Source organism: Hyperolius riggenbachi, chromosome 2 (genome assembly GCF_040937935.1).
Source record: "Hyperolius riggenbachi isolate aHypRig1 chromosome 2, aHypRig1.pri, whole genome shotgun sequence".
NCBI classification, from domain to species: domain Eukaryota; kingdom Metazoa; phylum Chordata; class Amphibia; order Anura; family Hyperoliidae; genus Hyperolius; species Hyperolius riggenbachi.
The window spans coordinates 152,055,308-152,076,508 of record NC_090647.1 but is presented as its reverse complement, the minus strand read 5'-3'; the positions used below and the strand labels follow the sequence as shown (position 1 = coordinate 152,076,508).

Sequence of the window (21,201 nt, the reverse complement as noted above, 5' to 3'; positions counted from 1 at the left end):
TATGCAGAAAGCTGTACATTCCCATTAGGTGGGCTCCTGTAGATGTATGTAGTATCAAGCTGCATGACTAAGGCCTCGTTCACATTGGCTGCATTCAGAAACATATTTAAGCCCATGATAAAAAAAGTGTATTGCGGTGCATTTTTTTAAGCAGACCCATGCGTTTTACATGCGCTTAAACACACTTGAACGTGTTTTTTGTTCAGCAGGTTTTGCTTATTTGATGTAGCCGTTGTCAATAAAGATTTGTTTTCATTTGAAAATTATTTTATTTTTTAAATTAGGGGTAAAAAAACACAACTCCAAAGTGCATTGCTATGGCCTTCTATGCGCTAAAAACCACACCCATTCAATTGCATTGCTGTGCACTTCACAGTGCAACGCACAGAAATGCATGCAACACCATGTTTCTCAAGTGCATAGATGTGAATGTGGTACATTAGAATCAACGGGAAAAGGTGCACCTAGCAAAGCGTACAGCGCTATGCGCTGTGCAACCCGTACAGCAATGTCCCTAGTGTGAATGAAGCCTTAAAATGTGTGCAGCACTGTATTCACGTTCTAGTAAAAACATACTGGTGAGAACAGGTATTATGAAATCCAAAGGAAAAAAGCAAATGGTGCAGTTCTGAAACAGTTCAAGAATGTGTAAAATGCACATTATGTATAAGTGACCCCTAAGGAGCATACAGTCCACTTCTTATTCTGCTCTGCCTCCACTGCCTGCGTGCTTACTGCAAGCGTGTGACTTTCTACTACAGAAAGCGAAAGATCAGCAGGACAGTGAGGCAAAAGCACATAAAATGTCAGCCTGCATATTACAGGCACGGCAGTTCTCTCGTAGCATGGTACTCCGCCCCCCCCCCCCCCCCCCCATTTCTGTAAAACGCTAAAATGTCCACCTCCAAGTGGCTGGCACTGCTATACATTAGTTTAACTGTCTCAGGAGAGGAGTTTTTATGGTTTAGAAAATGTTATATTATGTAGCACAACAAACAGTTTCTAACCAAAGAAAAAGATCATTAAACCATGACTCACTTCCATAATTAGACCACAAAATTGTGTCCAATAAGAGCAAACTCCAAGGAAACTTTAAATGCCAGAATTTCAGACTACCATGGAGCCTGTTTGTATTTATGCTTGAGAAAGGAGCAGCCGGTCTATGTGCTGTGTGCCAAGTCTCACCAGGAGGCCCCCCCTCATACTCCACCATTTGGAAAGGTTGCAGTCAGTATGTGGCTCCATTTCTGAGCCTGCTTGGAAGCAGTCTTTATATGCAATAAGCCCAGTAAAAGGGTTAAATCATACGACATCTGGAATCCCAGGAGTACTATAATCTTGCCAGCTTAATACAGGAGTATTCTAATCTTGTTACTTCTCTATGAGTAAGGAAAAGGCAACACAGCATATCCCTTTGAAACACTATCTAGATGTATTATGTGCAACAGAATGTCCTGGACTTGTGTGAGCAGACTGGTGGGTAATGTTGGTGTTCGAATTTGGCATAGCGGATTCAAAACCCATGAATACTTCAGTCTGCCACTGTTCAGAACCAAACAAGCAGGCAGGGTCAGGAGGAGTTCACTGCTGAGAGTCATGTTGCGTTTCACTCGACTAATGCTTCCTCCTTCCAAACCGGAAAGAGGAAGTATCGGAGACCTATGAACCGCAACATGACTCGAATAGCAGTGTACACCTCCTGACCCTGCCTGCATGTTCGGTGCAGAACAGCGGCTATGCCGAATTCAAACACCAACACTACTGGTGGGGTCCATAAGGAAGCTAGTTCACTTTAGAGGACCCAGTAGGAAATCTCATAGAAACCAGTTCTCCAATCATAGCACAAAGCATTGTGATTTCCCTAAAAGATTTCCTATTGAGTCACCTAAAGTGAAGTATAATGCCTTCATGAGTGTGTGATGGGCTGCGGTGGGGGCGGATCGTTCAGGAACAGCCTTATCAGTCCATCGACAGTACGTACACACGCACTACAGTCTGCTGGAGGTGCCGACGGACCCGCCGTTGGTTGCTGTAGTGCGTGTGTATGTACCTTTATCCACACATGGTGGAAGTTAAGCATTTGATAAATAGCCTGCCATCTATGACATGTCCGTTACAATAGACACCAACAGAACAATGGGATGGTCACCGCAGATCCTACATTGGATCCGCTGTGACCATCCATGGTATGGCTGTGGTCTAGTGTAATGCAGCCTTAGGAATGGATTGAAGATATTCCTCTAAAATCTTATTCAGAAACCTGGTACTTACAGCTGCCAGCTTGTCAAATCGTGCAAAGAGTTCATTTAGAGTCATAACCAGCTCCTGGGCTGTGCACTGGGATGCCAGGCTGGTGAACCCCTCAATGTCAGCAAAGAGAATACTGAAACAAAAAAAAAAAAAACACAAAAAATCATGTCAAAAAGTTATCTGAATCAGGAATTCAGCTCAAAGCAGAAAAATATATAAAGGAGCAAAGTCAAGCTTGAAAATTGATGATAAAAAAAAAAAGTTAGAGATTATTATTGATTTATAAAAGCACCAACATATTCCGAGGCACTGTACAAAGTAAGAAACAAACATGGGGTACATAATACAGACAATGGTGTGCACTAATATACAAGATACATAATTAGTGACAAAATACAAAGAATGATACAAAATACAGAATACAGAAGTGGTAATGACCGTGATAAAAGTAACATGATGAATAAAATGTATAATGATTTCCAAGACACAAAAGGGGGAGAGAGCCCTGCCCTTGCGAGCTTACAATCTAAAGGGAATGGTTAGAGATTACTGAATACAGTATTGAAATACAAATATCATGTTTGTGTGGGTTTCCTCTGGGAACTTTGTTTTCCTCCCACATTCTTGAAACAATTTCTGCACAATATTAAAACAACGTTTTTTTCTACAGGTGGTCTTGTGGCAGTCCACGTCGGAAGTGTCTAAAGTTACGGTCAGTCCTAATATTTTGTTTTTTGGTAGCCCATGAGGAGGGCCATAAGACCGTTATTCAATGGACAATGTGTTATGTATGCAGTATATGGGTACTATGGACTTTAAGGATTAATTGAGTGTTGGGTGGAGTATTTGATAGTTGGGCGGGGGTCGCCCTCCAATGTATTTATATCTGTATGTATGCTTAGTTGCTATTTTACACCTGAGGAAGGACTACGGTCCGTAACATGTAGTGTACTTGTTCCGCAATACACAGCAATTGCTTTGCAGCCAGTGGTGTGCCGTCTTATTATTTGATTTGTGCCGTCTCATTATTTTCCTAAAACATACTGAGAAGTTAAAGGGGCACTATGGCGAAAAATTGTAAAATTAAAAATATGTGCAAACAGACAAATAAGTATGTTTTTGTTCCAGAGTAAAATGAGCCATAATTTACTTTTCTCCTATGTTGCTGTCACTTACAGTAGGTAGTAGAAATCTGACAGAAGGGACAGGTTTTGGACTAGTCCATCTGTTCATAGGGGATTCTCAGCAAGGCTTTTATTCTTTATAAAGATATTCCCTAAAAAGGATTTAAACAGTGATGCTGGTCAGCCTCCCAGCTCCCTACACAGTTTTTTGGCAGTTGGACGGATCAACTGCCATTCACCAAGTGCTTTTGAAAGTAAATAAATCCCTGAGAATCCCCTATGGAGAGATGGACTAGTCCAAAACCTCTCGCTTTCGTCAGATTTCTACTACCTACTGTAAGTGACAGCAACATAGGAGAAAAGTAATTTGTGGCTCATTTTACTCTGGAAAAAACGTACTAATTTGTATGCTTGCACAATTTTTTCGCCATAGTGCCCCTTTAAGTGGGTCCCCTGAAAACTAGCCGTAGTTTGTGTTATTAAGGCCTGTTTTCTACGAACGTCTGATCTGCCTATTTGTCAAGCAGTTCAACGTCCTATCTGCCGCCTATGGAGGGGTGTTTCTAGCCAGTTTGTCACTCCAGGCAAGAAGTCCTGTGTCTCCCCCCCCCCCCCCCAAAAAAAAATAAACACAGACACATGGGAGAATATGAACCATGCCCTGTATAAGGTTTGTGCATACTATAGGGAGTCCCTAGGATACAAACAATCAGAGGCGGGACAAGGTCCTTCAGCACCCAAGGCTGAGACACCAAAGTGCGCCCCCCCACCCCAGCCATCACACACTGATTTCTATTAGACTAATAGGTGCCCCAAGGCCCCCAACCTCCCCAACACCTTAATCTCTAGTTATCTGGCTTGCAGTCACTGTCATGTATCCTCTTTTCTTATTTATTTCTGCTTCAAACACAATTGGGAATGACAGCTGAATGAATTGTGCGCCCCCTCCTACACTGCGCCCTGAGGCTGGAGCCTCTCCAGCCTCTGCCTCGGCCCGGCCGTGCAAACAACCCACTGATTCTGTCGCATTTGTTGCACACCCCCTTCCTGCACTACCCTAGCTTTGTGTGTAAATGCAGAGTATGCAGAGTATAGCCCAGCAGTAGCTGTGCTCTCACCTCTCTGCTGGAGTCCAGTGCTGTACTTCCGCCTATCCTCTTGAGCTAGTGCCCAGCATCTCCTACCACATGTAGCATGATTACACGCTACATGAGGAGAGTGAGGTGCCACCACTAGAGGGGACAGGACACAGACACAGCTCTGGACTCGAGAGGGGAGGTTAGAGCACAGCTTCTACTGCGATACATTCTGCCTTTACACACTGGACTGAGGGAGCACAGGAGGGGAAGGCAACAGATAGTTGGACAAAAGGACAGAGGGAGGCACAAAGGGGGCAGAGGAAGGCACTGTGGGACAGAGGGAGGCACACAGCGGGATCATCTACAAGGCTATGTAGGCAGGTGCCTAGGCCCAGGAGAGAGACTAGAGGCCCGGTTTATGCTAGCCCCCAACAAATCTTTCCAAAACAGCTAGGTGGCAATCAAGGGTGGGCCCAAAGTCGTTGCTTGCATAAGGCACCATTTCACCTTAATCCATCTCTGGACACACAGGGGAGCAGAGGTGTCACAGGGGGACTGAAGGTGGAAAAATGAGACAGGAGGCACAAGGGGAGACAGAAGGAGGCACAGGGGGACAGAGTTGGCACAGAGAAACGGAAGGTGGCACAAGGAGACAGAAGTTGACACAAAGAAGGCACAAACACCCTTGGGGGCATGGCTTAGTTTGGAGGCATAGCTTAATCAGGGGCATTGCTCCCCCCCCAGGACCAATGGCACTCCAGGCAGTGGCCTGGAATGCCTAAAAATGCCCCTGTGCCTACGACTGCCATTCGGGTGCAATTTAAATGCAGCCATATGGCAGCAGTAACACCACATATGTGTCAAGCGATGACAAGCAACGGTGTCACCATGCGGCATAAAACCACCTAATCTGCAACTGCGATGCAACTGCGTTGGGGGGCTGCCTGTCTGCCGCCTGAGCAGAGCACTAGCAAGTGCCCGGCCACTGGACAGGTGTAGCTGACAGGCGGTGAATTCACAGACCTGTCAGATGCGTGTGGAAAAGAGGCCTAAAGGTGGCCACATCAATACAACAAAACCCCATTTTCCTGTTTTTTTTTTTTTTTATAAAAATGATTATCTAGAAAAAATTTTTTTTTTATTTTCAATTAGCCCAAAACCAATACATTTTTATACATTTTTCAATCAGATTTGTTGAAAAAAATCAGACAGAAAAATACAAAAAGTTATAAAAACATTTCTAAAAAAATCTATTTGAACAATTTAAAAAAATTGATTGGATTTCTCTGGCCAAAAAACAAAAAATGTATTTATTCATAGTTGCCTTAAGACTATGATGGGAAGTAGATTGTGAGCTCCTCTGAGGGACAGTTAGTGACACGAATAATTCTATTCTGTAAATTACAGCAAAAATTGCCCAGCATTAGATCATGCATATATTATAATATTATGCATTATAGATTATAATACATAACAATAATAAAAAATACAAATACGTTAATCTCCAAAGTATTTATTTATGTGTTTCACCGATGCAGTATTTACTGGACAAATGCACATGTGGTGATAGGGATTTGAAATAAGCAGGCAGAAAATACAAGAAGCTGCAAATCTAAAATAGTACAAAGTGATATCAACTGACAGGCTATCCAGTTTGACAGGGAAGCGTGAATCACAAGACTAGCTGAACAGATAGAAGTGCTTTAGCACTGTAAAATATATTACCTTATCCAGAGGAAAAAATGAGGCAGCTTCCGCTGATCACCAATCTATCTATAACACAGAAAGGTGTCCAGCTTAAGCTGCCTTATTTTTTCTTTACAGCGCATCACTTCCAAGTATCAAAACAGCAATACCATAACATACAGCTGGACAATGTCCAGGAGCCAGATAAGCACGCCACCTTACACAATAAAGCTGGTGCCTCAATTGTAAACTTCTCTCTGAATGCTGAAAATGGAGATGGCTCTTCAAATTTCCTGCTGGACAGACTGGCTCCTGAATTCCATAATAATTTTATCCCCGGGTCCATACCTGTCCCTCAGACCAGGGCTGGTGCAGTGTCCGGGGACAGGTATAAGTTGAGACACCAGAATATCTGCAGGTATCCTGCAGCTCCCAGCACTGCCCCCTTTCTTTCCCTGCTACAGCTGACTTTGGATGTAGCAGCAGCGTGTGAACTTAAGAGCCAGGTATGAGCACAGCCCTATGCTCCTGCTGGGTGAATGCTTTACTTTACCCTTCATTACCAATGTCAGCTGTCCTCACTATTATCTGTATCCAAACTACTCCTGATCGATCCAGTTGTTGAGAGGGAGCAGATCGGACATTTAGGAAATAATTGTCAGATACTGTCAGTCTGTCAGTACCCAACATGATGTCCTTCCATATTATTATACTGTATTGTGCGTGGTTGAGGGAGACCTTTTAGGAATCCCCCCCCTCCCCTTGAAAATCTTGGGTTTGCCCCTGGAGTCATAATTTCAGGATTGTGGGCAGAGTTAGGTCTAACCAGGCATTCAGCCAGAAATGCTATAAGTATAACAAATGCTAGTAACATTTGTCAATTTTACAATTCGATTTCCAGCAGATTCGAATACTCTGACTAAATCTGCCAGAAACCTATGCCCAAACAAGTCGGCCGAAAATCAGTTAAAATTATCAATCAGACCGGATGAAAAATTTTAATTGATCAGGGTGGCAGCAGCGGTAGATCAGCGTTAATCGCTTAGCAATACATTTTGGGCTTAAATCTACTGAAAATGTATGAGCTGTGTGTGGTAGGAATAGATCCTTCTCAGATACAAATCAGAGCAATCTATCTTTTTCCACATTCGGTGGCAATTTACAAGTTAATGGTAACCTTTACGGGGATGGAGTGATGGTGTGTGTGTGTGTGTGTGTGTGTGTGTGTGTGTGTGTGTGTGTGTGTGTGTGTGTGTGTGTGTGTGTGTGTGTGTGTGTGCATTAGTAATTTCATTTGTTTAGTGATATAAAGGCAGAGAGTAGCATTTACAGTCTTGCGTCCAGTGACCGTGCAGTGAATCCATATGTGTGGATACACTACTATCGCCTGAAATGGAAGAGTGCAAGGAAAACCTGGACGCGGTTTGTTATCCAGAGTACAATATTGCAGTGAAGCTGTGTGCAACTCGACTTGCTTCCATGTGTTTACCCCCCCCCCCCCCCCTACTCTCTGATAACTAACACTGCATTCTCTAACTGAGCTGACAACATGAGTCCTCTGAAGGCATGAGTACAGAATAATCATATGGAAGGCAGGAAAGCTATCATATTCCTCTTTTTTTTTATAATTCATTCAAGGTTCCATTTTAGCCTAGCTTGCCTGAGTTGCCATCGGAGCTGTCCCCTTCGTTTCTGCAAATTACATTACATGTGTCTGACACCGGACAGACAGGAGCTCGGGGTAATTCATGTACAGCTATATGCCACAGTGAAATGACAACCAGGAAGTGATGATATCAGAGGAAAGGAACTTCACAAAGACAAAAGTGAAGCTTTGCAGGTAGTCATGCTTCAGAGGAGAACATGTTAATACCTATTATTTCAAAAAGACTTTCAGAGCTCACAAACACTTTTAGGGCTTGTATGCATGGCTGACCTGGGGTTGGTTAAGCCATGGTTGTGTTGCATTGCAGTCTTCCAAACACAGCCATTTCTATTCTGCTGCATTTGGAAAGCAGCAAATGCATTACAACTCTGATCAATGCAGCACAACTGTGATATAAAGATAATGCATTGTGGTTGTACAGCATGTGTACAACACTTCCTGTACATTGGCACTAGGAGAATCTCATTCCTAGAGCTCCGTGTTATCAGTAATGTCAGGAAGTTGCAGATGTTCTGTAGCCTGGTGATTTTGCTATGTGCACAGAGGATAAGCACATTACCTGACATTGTCATGTTTCTGTATGTAGATCTTATGGAACATCATGTCTTCCTTTTTGGTATTGATATCCTCTTTCATCTCCATTGCAACATGTCGTGGTAAAACAGACAGCAGGAGGCGCTCCTGCATGGTTGAAGAAACATCATCACTCATGTTTTCCAAGCACAATTACATTTTTATTTAGACACAAAGAATAAGAGTTATGAGTTTATTGAAGTTCATTTGTAATAAACCTTTTGTAACAAAGGTTTACATTCTGAACTAAGTTATAAAATTCACGTGCTATGAATCTTCAAATGGCTCACATTAACCTGCTGCCTAAAGCGGAACTCCCAGCTCCTAGAAAATCCCCCATGCACCGGCCTGAACTGCTTCTCATCAGCCTACCTTTATTACTTTAACCTCCCTGGCGGTATGGACGAGCCTGACTCATCCGGGGGAAAATGGCTAAAAACAGTATGGATGAGTCAGGCTCATCCAGCAGTTCTAAGGCAGGGTTCTATCTTTTCACATGCCTTTTTCGCATTAAAATTTGAGTTCATATGCAAATTAATGCATGCTCTGGAAACCTGCATGCAAAAGTTTGCACACAAACATCAATTTTAAAGCTAAAAAACGCATGCGAAAAACTGCACATTTTTTGCCAAAAAGCTGAAGAGTGGGAAATTGTAGCTGGGCAGAAAGAAGAAATGCAATTAAACTTAATTTTTGACATGATTTTGTGTTTGGCACCTTTATACTGTAGGATGTATATTACACCCTTGCTTGAAATGTTTTGGTAAGTTACAGGCAAACATTTCAGGAAAGTTAACTGGACCACTGTCAGCACAGAACTTCTGCAGAAATTGTACGCCAGGGAGGTTAAGTAAAGCAGACTTTAGGGCTCTGTTCACATCTACAATCGAAATCTGAGGCCTACGAATTCAAGCATATAATACTTAAATTCTAACAGCAAGCGTTTAGCAATTTTGTGTCTAATTTTTTAAAGCGCTTCCTGGCACGTTTTATTTTTTAAAGTCCTTTTTCATAGCGATTTTTTTAGTTCACTCCCTGACAAATCAGGAAGTGAACCCTTTGAACTGGATGAAAAGAAATACAATGTATTTATTGTTAAAACGTGAACGCAATCGCTGCACAAAGCGATTTTGTGAGCGTTTTGTGTTTTTCCTATACCTTCCATTGAGGCAAAATCGCTTTGCTGAGCGGATCGGAAACAAACCTCGCAGATGTGAACTTTCTCATGGGGAATCATTGCACAAGCGATTTTAGGGCGATTTTGAAAATCGCCTGCGCTTGAAAAACAATGCTGAAAATGCCCTAGATGTGAATGAGCCCTAAAATAGTTTTGAATATCCTGATAACGTTATTCTAAGCTAGCCATACAATACACGAAATGCATCCGAATTAATAAAAACATAGATCCAAATATCAAAGACCTGAGCCTCAATCAATTTTGATCAAAGTATCAGTGAAAATCCAAACAGACGTGTGTGTGTGTTGGGGGGAGGAATTGATTTACCAGGTAGAGAGAAGCCTCTGCATAATCCATAGGCTTACCCCTCCCCCCTGTTCCAGTACTGGGATCATCCCTTCCTGAAGCCTGCTGATGGAGTTTGGCCTCACTGTGCAGGACTAGCTGTGCTACTGTGCAGGAGTGAGCTGTCCTGCGCCTGCGCAGTCCGCTCCGGCCCACGTGGCGGTGATTGACAGCGCCGCTCGCGCCGGTGCAGTACAGAGCTACCTGGAGGTCGCTCTGATGTCATCGCCGGGGACCGGAATGGACCTGCGGCGAACGGCTGCGGGCAGAGCTGCGGCGGGGGACGTCCTGGGAGCTTGGGGCTGGAGGAAGCCCCCGGTAAGTACCACTTATTTTCTATTCACTTTCGTGATGACTCCTATAACCCTCCTGGCGGTTAATTTTTTTTGCCATATATAGGCAAAAATCCTTTTTTGTAATTTTTTTTTTGTTTCATGTAAAGCTACCAGAGTGGTAGCTAGATGAAACACGCTGGCATCAATAGCAAACAGGGGAACGCGTATATAACACGCTCCCCTGTTTGGCTTCTCCTGTCGCCATGGCGACGATCGGAATGAGGTCATGGACGTCAGCCGACGTCCTGACGTCAGACGCCTCTGATCCAGCCCATAGCGCTGCCCGGAACTCATTGGTCCGTTCAGCGCAGGGCTCTGGCGGGGGGGCCTCTTGCGCCGCTGCGTGCGGGCGATCGCCGCAGAGCGGCGGCGATCAAGCTGTACGTGCGGCTAGCAAAGTGCTAGCTGCGCGTACAGCATTTTAAATGGAGCAAATCGCCCCAGCAGGTGCTGAGATATCTACCTGCGCGGCATAGCCCGAGCTCAGCCAGGAAGGTTAAGGGGGGGAAGTCAGCCGGTCCTGAAGGGGTTATAAGCACATTGAACACAACAACAAAAACAATATTATTTGTCTAAAAGTTGTCTGAAAGTAATCATTTATCCCTGTTTCACTATGCATAACACAGGACTCAACTTACATACAAATTCAACTTACAATCTCATGGAACAGAACCTGTTGGTAAGATATCTTTAACAGAATACTTTTTCAAATTATTTATGCATTTTGCCAAAAGAAAAAAAATTGCAGTTACTGCTAAATAAACACAAGTCTCCCTGCAAGAGACTAAAGGTGGACACGAACGATCCAATTTCTAGCGACAAATTGAGTGATCAGAAATTGTGATCGGAAGTGAAATTGTTCACGACACCATCTACGAACCAATCTTTGCTTCTTATCTATCACAACCGACAAGAAAATCCAAATTTTGGTTAGAGGAAAATGCAATCGGATGACTGTTTTTATAATCGTCCGTAACGGATTGTGCACATCAATGGAGATTATTTACAACCACTTTGATCAGAATTTCTGATCCCTCTAATGATTTTTCGCTAGTAATCGGACCGTTAGTGGCCACCTTAACAATCATGGTCGGGCTGTCAGTTAGCATGGAGGCGTGGCTTCAGCTGAAAGAGCAATCCATTTCCCCTTGCATGGCCATGTGACTATCTAGAAAGTGACTCAGAGTTAGCAGGCAGGTGTAGACCATTGTGAATGAGATGAGGATCTAAGTAATGGTGTAGCAGATATTTTTAGGTTATAAAAACTAAAAAAATATATTATTTTTTTTGCCAAAACATATACTTGTGTTTAATCTGAAACGATGTTCTATAAATGCACACAAAAACAGTGCTAAAACTGGGGCTTTAACTGTACACATAATTGGGTACCACATATTTTCTTTTCCTGTCTGGAATCCCTCTTTAAACCACAAATGGAGTAAGTAGACCATCAAACTAGCTTTCCAACTCACCCAATGCTACAGAGCTGTAGTTAAGCAGATGTAATTTCACACCTCCTGCTAACTTTCTGCTTATGCTACAGTCTCAGAACTGGCAGGTATGTTGTTACATCAACCTAACCTAGTATCTGTGTGCACTGGGGTAGCACATGTGGCCAGCAATCCGCACTAACCTGTTGTTGGTTTTCCCTTTGCAGGTGCAGCCTGGCTTGGATGTAGCCCCGTGTCTCCTGGAATGCCTGTCTCTGGGACACCTCAGCCGGGTAGTGGGTGCAAATGCCAATAATGTTTGTGCAGAGGAAAATCAGCACATTGGCGCTTAGCTGAAAAGAAAAAAAAAAGAAAGAATGACTCTGGATGAAAAAGTAAAATACCATAACACGGCAAATGTTCTACAAAGCGGAGGATCATATTCATACAACAATCAGCCCACAGTACTTCTAAATACACTAAATGGTTGTAAGAACAGCATAAGCTACTGCAAAATAGCATGGCCTAATGCAACCAATCAGAAATTAGCTATATTTACTTTAGCAAAATAAGTAATCTTAACCAATATTGGCTTCTAAATGTTATGGCATAAAAACGATGTTAATATGCTGGTTAGCTGCTCTCTACCAACAGTACTTTAGTAATATATTTACTATAAAATACTCTTAATTTGCCCCTGACTATTTAAAATGTACATGGTAAACTTCCTTTTAAAATTCTGAGATTTAGAAGGCTCGGAAGTCACTAATAATGTATATGAATACTATATGAAGATCTAACTACCATGGCTATAAATATTAAATGTATTAAAAATATTAAAAAAGTCTCCCTGGGATAATACAATAAACTACTTTAGAAATACAACTTTAGCAATCAAAACTAAAACCTAAAAAAGCAATATCTCTATTTCTTCAACTTCTTGTTCATTCATACATTTAAAAGATCAGTTTCTGAATTCATATGTAAACATTCAGAATATGCTGTATGATTAGACATTATTGTGTGGCATCATCAATTTCACATTACGTAATGAAAATAATCAATTATCTAATAGATTATTAAATATATTGCTATATAATAATGTATTACTTTTATAGTGTAATGACTATGAATTGATGCCAGTCATAAAAATAATTATATATTATTACAATAGGATTATACAGAAATCCATAGTGCTCACTTTTTTTAGACTATAAATGAGGTAATTCCGGGCAGTGAGAACTGGCGAGAAGAGGGGATTAGAGTAGATGGTGGCCTGGCTTTGAAGAAATGTCTCAACCTCCCTTTTCCTCTCTGAAGAAATCTAGAGTGCTATCTGGTGATCTCACTGATCGCCACATTATATGGTAAGTGCCAGCACATTTTGGCTGAATAGGTCAATCATATAGGAGCAGTGAACAGGCTGAAAAGTGTCAACCTTGTCAGGTGAAATAATGGTATTTATCTGGTCAACAGTATGTTTGTTCCGGTTATAAACAGGCCCTTTTATACATGAGTGAAAATATTTTATCAAGGTTTTCGCACAAAGTGTAGGAATATTTATCTGCAATGCTAGCACGTTTTAGTTTTGCTTTTCCTGTGATCCACTTAATGAGCCCAACACCAATCTCACCACTTTCAGTAACTAAACCTAGCATCAGCCTTCACGTTTCCTTTAAAGGACACCTGAAGCGACAGGGATATGGAGGCTGCCATGTTTATTTCCATTTAAACCTTACCAGTTGCCTGGCTTCTTGCTTATCTCTTTGGCTGCGACAGTGTCACACTAAATTGAACAAAAATAACCAGTTTAAGGCCTCTTGCACACTACATGCGATTTTGATTCAGATTTGTGATTTTGACCAGATTTTACATGCGATTCCGATTCCACTTAAGGACCAGGGGATTTTCCCCTTGTCTGTGCTGCGTGGGCTTTTTAGCCCACAGCACAGATCATGTTGGCAGCAGGGCGATCAGACTCACCCCCTTTTTTCCCCACTAGGGGGATGTCCTGCTGGGGGGGTCTGATCGCCGCCGGCTATAACTGATTTGCGGGGGGGGGGGCCTCAAAGCCCCCTTCCGCAGCGTTTTCCGCCCTCCCGTCCTCTCCCTCCGTCTCCCTCCTGAGCGAATATCCGTCCTGCGCATTGTAGGATAGGCTTCAGCCAATCAGAGGCCGGGGATCGCCGATCTGCCTTACAGCAGCTCAGCAGCGCCGTATGATGTAAACAGCGGGGATTTCTTCCCCGTGTGTTTACATTTTGCCGGCGAGCCGCGATCGGCGGCTCTCCGGCTGTTCACGCGGCCGTTTCCATGGAAAACTATCGGCGTTAGGCGGTCGTTAAGTGGTTACATTTTTAAGTCTGTCCTACAAGCTGCATTTTTTCTGTGTTTTTCTTCTTGTGTTAATAGCATCCAGGGAAAATCGGAAATTGCAAATTGGATTTGTAATTTGCAGTGTGCAAGAGGCCTTAGGCTTGTTCAAGTTCCCACTAGTGCTGAACCATGAACGGCCAAGTGGGAGGGGACAGTGTAGTATTCTCTTCCATGGTCAGTTATGATTTGGTTGGTGCCCGTGGCAGATGCGTTTCAACCATAGGCTATATGGGAAAGGAAACGCATCCGCTCTTCCAGAAAAGTCGCGGACATGACAAAAGTCAAACAGATCCGTTGCAGACTGACAAGTGTAAACTGGATCATGTTTAATAGATTCCTTTCAAAGTCTATTTTCAGTTTTCCAATGCGGTAAAACAGACTTTTTTCCGTTTTTCCACTGTAGCAGGAACATAGTCTAACTCCCTAAACTAGCATACTTGCCTCAGTGGAAATCCATGCAGGAAAAAATGGGCGCTTGGTCAAGCCAATTTACCATGCAATCAAAGAGAAATTGCCATAACTAGTCCTTTCCTGTCAGGTTTGTAGTATTGTCTCGCACTCCCTAAAGGATCAAACTCGCAGTCTTTAAGGGTAGTGTAAAAGCTAAAAAGAGGGATGACGCCCTCTATGCAGTATTAAACAAAGAAAAGAGCTGGCACAGCCAAAGTTGATCTTTATTTGTTCCAATTAAAAGAATATGGCCAACGTTTCGGAGCCACGTAGGACCCCTTGAGTCTAGAGGAGCCAGACTCCCACTTCCTTTGCAGGAACTTTTGCACAGCAGCAGACAGATCTTTGCCTCTGAGCAAACATTGCCTTGATAAAGGGGTCCTACATGGCTCTGAAACATTGGCCATATTCTTTTACATGGATCCAATAAAGATTAATTTTGGATGTGGCAGCTCTTCTCCTTGTTGAATTCTTTTCTGTCAGGTGTCTCATCTAATCCCACTGGAGAATTGTACAATCATATTGTAAAACGTGTGCTTTGATTTAAGCCAAAGTGAATCCTGGAATCCTACCTTGGCAGTACATTGTCACAGCGGTGGCCTATAAAGGCCACTACCCTCAACATGGGCATCTGCTTCTCTGCTTTCACAGGAGGAAAGAAGCTAGGCTGAAACACAGAGCCTTTCTTCTGCAGAGATACCCTCCGCATGTAATGGAGCTTACACAACTTTATTGGCTGCACACTCTGTTAGAAATAAATCACTAACTTGACTGTTTTGAAACGAGATCCATAAGCGGACAACGATTGCTAAACGTCGGAAAACCCCTTTAATCACAGCAGAGTAGAACAAATGCTTGTGGAATGATTCCCATTTTTTAGGTTTGTCGAGAGAAATGTGGGAAAAGAAAAAAAGAATTCTTACATGTTAAAGTTATCTCAAGTGTGGATTTTCTCCTCTGCTCTGACTGCAGCAATGTTTCTAGCAATCCAAATGGCTGCAGTTATATTAAGAACAATGAGAAGGCTGCCAGATGTGACACTTGCACAGAAAAGGGAAGCAAGAGTTATATACATGGCAGCGCACAGAGGAAGTGCAGAAGTCAATAGCTTGCAGCTAGTCCATTTATAGCTTTTATTTCACTTCCACTCATGTCTGGTGTGCACATTGCTGTTACATTAATGCGTAAAACTGTTGCCTGTAGTACTACGCATTGAGGAAAACGAAGGCATTTTAGTGGAAGTGACTTTACAAGCAGCAACTGATTTCTCATCCAGTAACCATATAGAAGTATATTGTCTACGGTTGCTTATTAGCATCTTAAGAATAAAAATGGCAATTATACAACAGCAACAACAAAAACCTACACACCAAATGTTCATACATGTAAAGCTTACACGCAAAGCTTCACTCAGATGTTTATATAATGTAACAATCATTTTGACCTTTTTTGTCAAGTGCAAGGTGTAAAACTTATATAAAAGCCACTGTGTAAAGGAGGGATGTGGACATTTTGCTGTGGCAATGGGTTACTGATATTCCATTTGTGAGCCTGACTGTGACATCAGTTGAAATGCTACTACAGTCAGGGCCGGATTTGTGGGAAGGCAATAAGGCCGGTTCCTAGGGCGGCAGATTTCAAAGGGCGCATTGCAAACATGCACGCCGCAAATTGTAAATTGCTTGATCTGACCTGAGTCATCCAACTACCTGCTGCAAAGTCCTATGATAACTTCAGTGCCGCGGGCAGCAACGGATACATCTCCGCCCTCCGGCTCCTCCACTCCAGTTCCTGCCTGGAGGCCCGCTGGAGGATTGTGGGGATTCTGGGGAAGTCAGTGGCAGTGTGCGGCGCAATTTGGCTGGAGGCTGCTGGCGGCTGACTCGGCTTGGGTGACTCAGCGGGTGCGTGGCTGCTGGTGGCTCATCGTACACACAGCAGCTCCAGGACTTCTGGGAAGGAGGGAGACAAGAACGGGGGAGGATGAAAGAGAGCAAACTGCATGGAGGAGGGCATCAGAGGAGGAAAGGCAGGCACCCCTCACCCGGGACAGTGTCGGCTCCATGACCATGAGAAGAAACAGGCTGCGTGAGTGACAGCTGGGGGAGGGGACAATGGACGGACTGCAAGGCTCAGCACGAATCAAGAGAGCACCTGAAACGCTAAAAGTGCCAGCATAGCCTTCACCTGAAGCACTGCAAGTGTCAACATACAATAAAATAAATATCAGCGCAAACACATATAAGATATTTTAAAAGTTCCTTGGAAAAGCAGCCAAAGTCCAATACTCAGTAAAGCATCCTCTTCAAACTTGTATATATATAACCTTCAGTGCTAATTCCATATATCCACCACCACGAACACCATGAGAAATGGATATGCTTACCAAATTGCAACAGACCTTAATTACAGGGTCTGCAACAGAGCAAAGTAAGGTCAGCGGCCGACAACTCCCCCAGCTGGCCTCCTCTCCACACACGGGTATCAGCAATGTTTCAAGATCTCACATGCAGTATTCACAGTATGCATGAAAAAAAAGTAATACACCCATCTAAGCGTATCTGTCAGTTTAATAAAAATTGTTCAAAAAATCAATAAAACATTAAAATCCACTCACATCTGGGTCCTTGTTACAGGGACCCTACAGGGACCCACAGCAGATATCAGCACGTACATATATCACACAGGACGCCGTCCAGCCACACGTCCGCCTCACCTAGGCTGTGGGTCCCTGTAACAAGGACCCAGATGTGAGTGGATTTTAATGTTTTTTGATTGTTTTGAACAATTTTTATCAAACTGAAGACAGATACGCTTAGATGGGTGTATTATTATTTTTTTCATGCATACTGTGAATACTGCATGTGAGATCTTGAAACATTGCTGATACCCGTGTGTGGAGAGGAGGCCAGCTGGCGGAGTTGTCGGCCGCTGACCTTACTTTGCTCTATTGCAGACCCTGTAATTAAGGTCTGTTGCAATTTGGTAAGCATATCCATTTCTCATGGTGTTCGTGGTGGTGGATATATGGAATTAGCGCTGACAGTGTCAACATAGCCTGTACCTGTTACATAGTGCAGCAGCCAGGTACAAGCTTTGCTGACACTTGTAGTGCATTACACACAGGCTATGCTGGCACTTTTAGTTCTTCACACACAAGCACATACAGATTATACTTGTAGATCACATACAGGCTATACTGGCACTTGTAGTGCATCACATACAGGCTATACTGGCACTTGTAGTGCATCACATACAGGCTATACTTGCACTTGTAGTGCAATTTGCATTTCAAGTACAAGTATAGCCTGTATGTGATGCACTACAAGTGCCAGTATAGCCTGTATGTGATGCAATACAAGTGCCAGTATAGCCTATATGTGATGCACTACAAGTGCCAGTATAACCTGTATGTGATGCACTACGTGTCAGCACAGACTGTGTGAGAGGCACTACAAGTGCCAGCATAATCTGTGTGTGGCACTACCAGCTTAGTCTATACCTGTGGTGAATAATCACTGGTACTGGTCTACTTTAGGTATGGTGAGCAGACGTTCCACTTTGCTGGGGACACGTCCTGTCCTAGGCTGAAATTTGTGCCAGGCAATGTCCCGGGTTGTCCCAGGTTGGCCGCCGGACATCTTGGCTGCGGGACTCTGGGTGGTTGCCCGCCACCCAAATCCAGAAGATGTATGGCAGCTCCTACCCTCCTCCGAGGTGTGTAGGCAGGTGACAGGGTGCCACAACTAGCACATACAGGACTGCACTCCACCTGTCAGGCCAAACCACTACCTCCCTCTTGGTAGCGTCAGGGAGGAAGAAGCGACAAAAATCACATGATGCCGTGCGCACCTGCACTCTATCCAACAGTTTTTTGGCACCACAACTTCCCACCTGTGGGCGGTCCATGGCTGTGTCTGATGTCAGGATTAGCCATCTACTGCTAGGCAGGTGTAATTGCGGCAGATTTGACTCCAAATCATGGCTGGCTCTGGAGGATGCGCGGTAAGGGGGAGCTGAGGACACACAGGAGAGGTATACACAACAGGCTTGGTACCAGAGACTTTGTCTGTGTTTGGTGATTGTTTATGACACTGTGCAACAGCGCAGGAAACATGAGTTTGTCTACCGACTAGCTGTTTGTTTAATGCACGCAGCCACAGCTCGGTCCTCAATCTGACCCACATCTCCCTGTGTTTTCTAAATATGCTATTCATGTAAAATATGATCAGATAATTGTATAATTGATAAAGTATGTTGACCAGACGTCCTGCTTTACCTGGGACAGGATACAAATTTAGGGTCCCCTGTTTCTCTGGCCACTTTGTTAGGTACATCTTGCTAGTCTTGAGTTTGACACCTTTTTGCCTTCAGAACTGCCTTATTCTTCATGGCATTTCTCTGAAATTTTGATACTGACATGATAGCATCACGCAGTTTTTGCAGTTATGATCTGCTCATCCATGATGTGAATCTCCCATTCCACCACATCATGGGGAAACCCTGCTTTCTTATGTGTTTGGGGAATGTTGTCTAACTACCTTTATTGTCACTTTTCCGGTGTTTTAACTTACATTGCAGTTAGCACTGTCCATGCCATGGCCACGCCTATTTTTCGCCACGGCTACCTCACTCTGAATCCCCCCCCCCCCCTATCACCTTATCGCTTATTTAGAAAAAGAAAAAAAAAAGTTAGGATTGGTCAGGGGCTGGTAATAGTGGGCCTAGGGGGCGGCTGGTGATAGTGGGCCTAGGGCGGTAAAAAGGTAAAAAGTACAAATCCGGCCCTGACTACAGTGTAAGGCCTCTTGCACAATGCAAGTGATTCCGATTCAGATTCCGCTTTTTAATCAGTTTTTACATCCAATTCAGATTCCGATTTGCAGTGTGCAGGGAGCAAACTGCAAATCGGAATCGGAATCGGATGTAAAAACTGATTAAAAAGCGAATTCTGAATCTGAATCACTTGCAGTGTGCAAGAGGCCTAACTGCTACACCTATTAAGTCCAAACAGACTAGTATAATCTTGTGATAGGGCCGGGTAAAGCCTCGTTTACATTTGGCAATGCCGATGGCCGTGCGTCCTGCAGGCAACACAAACATCTGCACGCCATCTCTGCTGAGCTGCCGATCTCGTTCGCTACTGTGAATAGGTCAGCATTGCGCTCTGCTAAAAATGCGTGCAGCAGAGCTATATCGCATCGTACACGCAGCGCATAAAGTGTGAACGTCAGACAGTGCAGTCTACGCACTTCTGATGTTCTTGCATTTAGGACACTATACGCGTTGCCAAAATGTGCACGCCAACATGCATAGTGTGAACGAGGCCAAAGGTAAAAGAAGGACCTCAATAGCTCCCTGTTTTACCTTAACCTGGGGCTTCAATGAGCAATTTCAGGGAGCACCGTAACATTAACTAGGTAAATCACTTTTGTGTGACTTGTCCTTTTATACCATAAGTGGTGGTAGGAAACTCAAAAATACACTTTTTCTCTAAAACACTGCAAGAAATAAGGGAAAATATTTAAAAGCACTAAAAAAATAAGACTATTATGGTTGTATTTGTGAACTTATAGTTTTTCCTTATCACCGAGACTGTTCTGCAGAAACCGGAAACTGGTGCAGACTACAAAAGAGCTGATATCTCAGCCAGCAATAACACTGTCACCTGCCAGGAGGCACCTGACTCTACTCATTCCAATGCATGGGGAAATCACTAAGACAGGGAGCATATTTGTCTGCGAGTTTTCTGTCTGTTTTTCTGCACACTCAGGCCCATATGCAATTCACTTTTTCTCCTGAGTTTTCTCCTAGGTGATATTTTTTTACTTGTCAATAAAATACCTTTTACGCCACCAGAAAGCAAGAAAGTACGCAAGATAATTTTGTTAGTACTTTTTCACCTAGGTTTTGGTATTTTTGTAGTTGAAAAGTGCTGGAAAGTTATTTTAAATTGAAGATGAAAGATTATCTCTTAGGAGAAAACTCAGGTTAATAAAAGTGAATTGCATATGGGCCCGTGGAAAAGCTCTGCACGAGGAGCTTTGTGCTACTGCGCAGGCACAAGCTGTATATGCGCCTGTGCTCATTCACAGAAGGGAGCACGGTAAAGTGTGCAATAGCACATTAAAGGACACCAGAGGTGAAATGTGACATGATGAGATAGACATGTGTATGTACAGTGCCAAGCACACAAATAACTAGTCTATGCTCCTTTTTTACTTTCTCCACCTGAAAGAGTAAAAAATCAGGCATGCAAGTGACAGTTTCTGTCTGGATTAGGACTGGGTCGGACTATAGTGTAACCCTCACTGATAAGGAATAACAGCCGTGTAACACTTTCCTGGCAGAAAATGGCTTATGAGAGCAGAAAAGAGATAAAAAGAGTCAATAGTTCATAGATTTTAGCTCTGGCATACTTCAATAAATGTGTCATTGAGAAGATGCCATGAAACTGTAAAATATAAAATAAAACTGTGGCATAGTTAAAAAAAAAAAGTCCTTTTTAGGAGGAGGAGGATAGATACAATTGCTTATGTCATTTTTTGTTTTTTTCCCCTCGGATGTCCTTTAACATTGGTTCTCAGTTTTCCTATGCAGAAAATGCGCACAAAAACAGACAAGTGTACTCCCAGCCTCAATGAAAAGCAATGCAGCAGCCCAGGAACAGACAAGATCACAAAACACGTTACAGGATTTTAAGATCTTGT

The 21,201-nt window shown here is 43.2% G+C and overlaps 1 protein-coding gene across 2 annotated transcripts in view; it reads right to left on the bottom strand.

Annotated features, from left to right (window-relative positions):
* The window catches only part of ADCY6 (adenylate cyclase 6), a 349,764-nt gene that overhangs the window by 95,474 nt on the left and 233,089 nt on the right, over window positions 1-21,201 (bottom strand). For both annotated transcript variants that reach the window (XM_068267693.1, XM_068267694.1), the window contains exons 4-6: window positions 11,869-12,018; window positions 8,365-8,486; window positions 2,272-2,383 (exon numbers count right to left, since the gene is read on the bottom strand). In XM_068267693.1, coding sequence (XP_068123794.1) covers window positions 2,272-2,383; window positions 8,365-8,486; window positions 11,869-12,018 — 384 coding nt within the window. The remainder of the gene's footprint in view (window positions 1-2,271; window positions 2,384-8,364; window positions 8,487-11,868; window positions 12,019-21,201) is intronic.